The following is a 6,028-nucleotide window of genomic DNA, read 5'->3' on the forward strand; positions in this document are numbered from 1 at the left end:
CAAATTATCCATCATAATTACACGTAAGCCCAATCAATAAGATTGTCAAATAGATGGCCAAAAAAGGGGGAAGCAGAAATCTTATATGCCCAACTCTAAAATGACAGTACCTTGATACCTTTAACATTAAACAGCAAAGCAAATGCCTTGTTTGCATATTTATATGCTGATAAAAATATTTTAATAACCACACTCTTCTACAGTAAAAAAAACATTTTTAATTATTAAATATGACATTTCCAAAGTGTAACAATTTTTACACAAATTTTTGTCTTATGTGTTTTATAAACATTTTGACCAAACACCTTGCCAAAGTGGATCTCCCTAAATACCCCCAGCAACATTAATTTCTGTGGGATAGAGGCAAAGCATTAGCTTTACGAGTTGCAGTCTAATTAGGAATAAAGACCACTTGTACAATAATAACAGACACAGATATTTGCATTACAGTTTTTCTCAAATGCTAAAACACAAAAGCCAATCCTCTAAACCAAATGACCAGTTGTCTAAACACATTTACTAAATCTAGTCATCATTTTCCAATATCATAAACACATTTCACATGAAGAGACAATTCACAAAACACAATCCTCCATTCACATAAATCTTAACACATTTTTCCTTGCTAAAACACAAGTTGCAAAAGAACTCTGATCATATTCTCAAATGAAAGCTCATGTGATGCAAAATGCTTGCCACAGTCAGCAATATTTGAACAAAATGAACACACCTGGCGTCATTCATTACACACAACGACTCAAAATTGAAAACACCTGTTGCTAATGCTGTGACCACATGTATAAAAGCAAGTTCAGAGTGCACAGTTTGCTGAAGATTCCAAACAAACACAATGGATGAAGGCAGAGTCAGGGGAAGAGGTAATTGCGTCCGAGGAGGGAGAAGAGCTGGCCAAGGAGGAAGAGGAGCAGGCCAAGGAGGAAGAGGAGCAGGCCAAGGAGGAAGAGGAGCAGGCCAAGGAGGAAGAGGAGCAGGCCATGGTGGAAGAGGAGCAGGCCAGGGAGGAAGAGGAGCAGGCCAGGGAGGAAGAGGAGCAGGCCAACAAGGGAGAGAAGGTCCAGGAGGGAGAGCAAGACAACCTCGTACCATCATTATGGACGAGATGCGAGCAACAGTCATTGACCATGTCATTGTCCATGGCATGACAATGGCTGAAGCAGGACTAAGAGTCCGTCCAAACCTGAGTAGGTTCACCGTGGCCACCATTATCAGGGTATTCAGACAACACAACAGGTATTGTACTCTATTGCTTTCTTTGTCACAATACAATTTTACAAGCCTGTGAAAGTAGTCTATTACAGTAGTTTCAAATCAGTTGTTACTGTATTGTAAAACATGTCAATTGACGAAACGTTTCTTTCTTTATAGTTGAAAGAATGCCACATAGAGGTGGGCGGGTTGCCATATTTACAGCGGCACAAGAAACCCCCATTGTGGATATGGTTCATGAGAACAACCTCATCAGACTCCGGGAGATCAGAGACAAAGTCATTGACGATAATGTGAACTTTGAGGGCATTGATGATGTCAGCTTGGCCACAATAGACCGAGTTCTCCGGCGCCAAAAGATGCAGATGAAACAAGTCTATAGGGTTCCCTTTGAGCGAAACTCTGCACGACACAAAGACCTATGTTACGAGTATGTCCAAGTAAGTATACATCCATGTTCACAGTACAGTAATATGCTACCTGATTGACAGTTGTTCTGAACACCTGTGCACTTTCACATTTTCACAGAGGATATTACAGTTGGACGCGATGGCCAGACCTCATGAGTACCTCTTCCTGGATGAGGCTGGCTTCAACCTGCACAAACGAAGGCAAAGAGGCCGTAACATCATTGGCCAAAGAGCCATCACTGAGGTTCCTGGCCAACGGGGGGGTAATATTACTCTTTGTGCGGCTATGGGTTTGGAGGGGCTTGTCCACCGGCAGGCTGTCCTTGGGTCTTACAACACCCAACTTCTCCTAACCTTCCTAGAGGAGCTAAAAGATATCCTCCTGGACCGCCAACAACACCATCCTGGGCCCGAACATCCCATTTATGTGATCATTTGGGACAATGTACGCTTGCACACAACAAACCAAATCAGTGAGTGGTTCACCACCAACAGTAACCACTTTTTAAACGTCTGTCTGCCACCCTACTCCCCTTTCCTGAACCCTATAGAGGAGTTCTTCTCATCGTGGAGATGGAAGGTTTATGACAGACAACCATACACTAGAGAAAACCTCATAAGGGCAATGGAGCTGGCGTGTGTTGACATCCCAGTGGAGAACTTCTAAGGATGGATCCGCCATTCCAGGGCGTTTTTCCCATGTTGCCTGGCAAGAGACAATATAGCCTGTGATGTGGATGAGGTGATGTGGCCTGATGCAGCTCAGCGACATGATGCCGCACAGTGATTGTGGTGTAAATACTGTAAAATGAATAAAAAAAAACTTCACACCCTGATCATGTTTTCAAGAGTACTGTTGTGTGCAATAGATTCTGCTTTTGCAGTGAGTTGTGTTACAGTAGTGTACAGAATTTACTATAGATTTATACCCTTCATATGAAACTCACAAATCTAAATGCCCAATCCTCTGCAGAACTCTAAGAAGATCCAGAATTGTAAAGTTTTTAAAAATATGCATTGGCAGTAAAGAAACAAAGAACCTTCTCACAAATAGAGCATTGTGTTTTCAATTGTTTTGCTGTAGTGTGTAATGATGTGTATAGTGTTTACATTTTTGAAAGCTTCGAGATGCTCTTTGGGTGTGAAAGTTTTAGTTTTGAAGGGAGAATGTGTGGTTGTGTTTATGTAGCTTTAGAAAAGGGTGTTGTGTTTAGACATTGGAGAACATGGACGAAACGTTTGTGAAATGTGTTTTAGCATTTGAGAAAAACTGTAATAGAGAAAGTGGTAGGAGGGGCTTGAGGCATTGTTCCTTCTCAACATAACTGCTATGTTTGCAATGGACCACATTATTTTGTTAGTAAATACAACTTTATTTAGCACCTTTTAAGACAAAATAAGGGCTTTACAACAGAAGGTAAAAAATACACAACACAAAATTCAACAAAAGAAAAATATATGTTTTTAGCTGGCCTTTAAAGAAAACCACTGAGTATGCTCATCTCAGAGTCTAAGGAAGTTCTAGCGTCTTTGAGCCACAGAAGAGAAAACTCTGTCTTTTTCAAGTTTTCAATTTTGCCCTGCCATGGCAGCTTTGAAGAACAGAACAACACATGCCCAAAGAAGACTCCACTACGTCCACACAAAGAAACTGTGCCTCACTGCTGCCAGTATGAAGAAGACATTTGCTGCCATCAACACCCTTGAGGCAACAGGTCCAGACAACATCCCTGGTCATGTGCTGAAGGACTGTGAGAGGAGCTTACGGATGTCTTCACAAACATCTTTAACACTTCCCTAAAGCAAGCCATTGTTCCATCATGTTTAAAAATTTCCACCATCATACTTGCTTCAATGACTACTGCCCTGTTGCACTGACATCCATCATGAAGTGCTTTGATTGGCTTATTATGTCACACATAACGATGCAATCTGCTCTGCCCTCCACTTAGCCCTCTTCTACCTAGACGAGACTCTTACGTGAGAATGCATTTAATTCAATTCAATTCTTTATTATTTATATACCGGCAATTCACAACACATGTCGTCTTAAGGCACTTTACAAAGTCAAATTCAATGAAATCATACAGATTGGTCAAAAGGTTTACTATCTAAGGAAACCCAGTAGATTGCCTCAAGTTTTGACAAGCAGTATTCACTCCTCATGAACAAGAGTGGAGTCACAGTGGACAGTTGGTCTAACATACAAGTTGAAGGTTTAGATGAAGCTAAAAATTTTAGATAACTCAGAAAGCTCTACTGCATCGATACAGTTCAAATACCGATCAGGTTGTTGTGCCATTTCGTGACGTGACAGACTGTGGTCAAAATGGCAACCGACTCCCATCATGCAACACGGTCAAAATGGCCACCGGCCATAACAACAAGATAACGTTGCTATGAAAAAGATATTTAACACGCCCACACACTCCATTATTTCTTCTCCATTGGCACTCCGCCAGACTGAGGGGGCACACACAGCTGTTTCATCCCGTTGGGATTTTCCCCACATGGCACGTGCTTGATTTCTCGCTGGACCGAGAATTTCCGAAGCAAACTCATCCCTGCATTGCCGATGCAGGAGGTCGACTTAAAAAAAAGTACTTTGATAAAAGTGATAAAATGTATATCTAAAGAAGTCAGCAAATTGCATCAAACCTCAGAAACACTGGAGCAGATATCCTTTCCAAAGATTTACTTTCACATTATTGATTCATTCACTCAAGATTATTTCTGCAAGGACTACCTACATTGGGATATACGATGTGGATCGTGTGAACAGCATTAAGTTCCTGGGCATCCAGATCTCCTCTGACCTCTCCTGGTCCGTAAACATCTCCCACCTGGTGAAGAGGGCCCAGCAACAGCTCTTTTTCCTCAGGAAATTGAAACGGACTGGACTTTCCACTCAACTGCTTAAAAACTTTTACATTGCTACAATAGAAAATGTTCTATGTCTTAGCACAACTGTGTGGTATGGGAGCTGAAGGAGAAGAGGGACTTAGCTTGGGTGCAGAGGACAGCACAGGGATTTCTTGGATGCCGTCTGCAAGAACTGCCCGAGTCTAGACGCATTGCTTCAGACCCTACCCACTCGGGCTATACACGGTTTTCCCCTATTCCATCAGGGTATCAATTTAGGAACATCAAATCCAAAATGAACAGACTTAGGAACAGCTTCTTTGCAAAAGCTGTGAGGGCTATTGCCCCTTGCTGAAAAGACTGAGTCTGTACATGTTACAATTTCACTACTGCAAATGTTTATTTTTTGCACACTCTTAACCATAAGTAGGGCCCTATAATTTCCGCGATCACGGAATCGCAGACGGAATCGCGGAATTGGCAAATTGACGCGGAATCTAGTGTAAACGCGGAATTTCTACATTTGAAATGAAATTCTGTTTTTGCATGGGAGAAGAACGTACGTCTGGGGTAAATGCACACCGGGGGACGCAAATCTGCGTGACACAACCCCTCCCGCGCTGTCATTTCAGCTTCCCCCCCACCATCCACCATCAAAACACTGAAACAATGGCGAAGCGGCTCTCCACAGCTCTGCTTTCAGCGAAAAAGTTGAGAAACACTGAGGCTGACATCCCTTTGGAAAAGATGACAAAACTGTCCACACATCACATGTCCGTTTCTAAAGAAGCACTGCAAACAGGGAGGAGCCCTACCTGGAAAATGTAAGCAGTCTTCGGCAACTTCACCTACTCATATAATTCCAGTGTTTCCCGCAGCGCTATCTTTGCTAGGCGGCTGCCTTGCCAAACTCCCGCTACCGCCTCGCTAACATCCAAAAAAAAACAACTAACTTGATATATTTTCATGTTTATTTGACATTAACACGCGGTTGTTTGTTGTTGCTTTCGCCCATGCATACAGTGATTGGCAGGGAAGACACAGGCGAAAATAAATGGATACGCCCCACCGCTCCACGAGTCGACCCCCCCCCCCCTCCGTCAGTCAGTCGTCCATGCAAATCTTGTTCCGGCCAACAACTCACCGCCTCGCCTAAACAAATTCCTGCGGGAAACACTGAATTCTGAAATTAAGAGGTCCTCTTTTATTTTTTTACTTGAAAAAGCTAATGGAGCACTTATTTATAACAATTGGTTCATAACCATTAATATTTTGTTAGTACTTAGAGTGCAGTGTTATGTTGCATCATGCAGTAAAAGTATTGAGTAAATGTGATGTTTTTTACCTCAAATTTAAGGTCATTCCTATTTTATTTGTATACATTTTAATCATCAACATTAAAAGCACATTCTTTTTACGACTGAAATAACAGTAAAGGGTAAAAAACTGAATTTGTAAAAATTAAAACGGAAAAAACAGAATTTTCAAAAATTAAAACGGAAAAAACGGAATTTGGGAAAAAATAAAAC

At 41.7% G+C, this 6,028-nt stretch overlaps 1 protein-coding gene across 1 annotated transcript; it reads left to right on the top strand.

Annotated features, from left to right (window-relative positions):
• Positions 1–1,013: 1,013 nt before the first annotated feature.
• On the top strand, positions 1,014–2,908 carry LOC118559082. The gene is made up of 2 exons (XM_036129772.1): positions 1,014–1,667; positions 1,756–2,908. Exons 1-2 carry the CDS (start codon positions 1,395–1,397, stop codon positions 2,302–2,304), a joined length of 822 nt encoding a protein of 273 aa, XP_035985665.1. The 5' UTR covers positions 1,014–1,394; the 3' UTR covers positions 2,305–2,908.
• The last annotated feature ends 3,120 nt before the right edge of the window (positions 2,909–6,028 follow it).

This window comes from Fundulus heteroclitus, unplaced genomic scaffold (assembly GCF_011125445.2).
Source record: "Fundulus heteroclitus isolate FHET01 unplaced genomic scaffold, MU-UCD_Fhet_4.1 scaffold_216, whole genome shotgun sequence".
Lineage (NCBI taxonomy): Eukaryota > Metazoa > Chordata > Actinopteri > Cyprinodontiformes > Fundulidae > Fundulus > Fundulus heteroclitus.

Coding starts and splice junctions, on each gene's coding strand:
- LOC118559082 (XM_036129772.1), top strand. CDS start 1,395: ATGCCACATAGAGGTGGGCGGGTTGCCATATTTACAGCGGCACAAGAA. Junction 1,668..1,755: donor TATGTTACGAGTATGTCCAA/GTAAGTATACAT, acceptor ACATTTTCACAG/AGGATATTACAGTTGGACGC.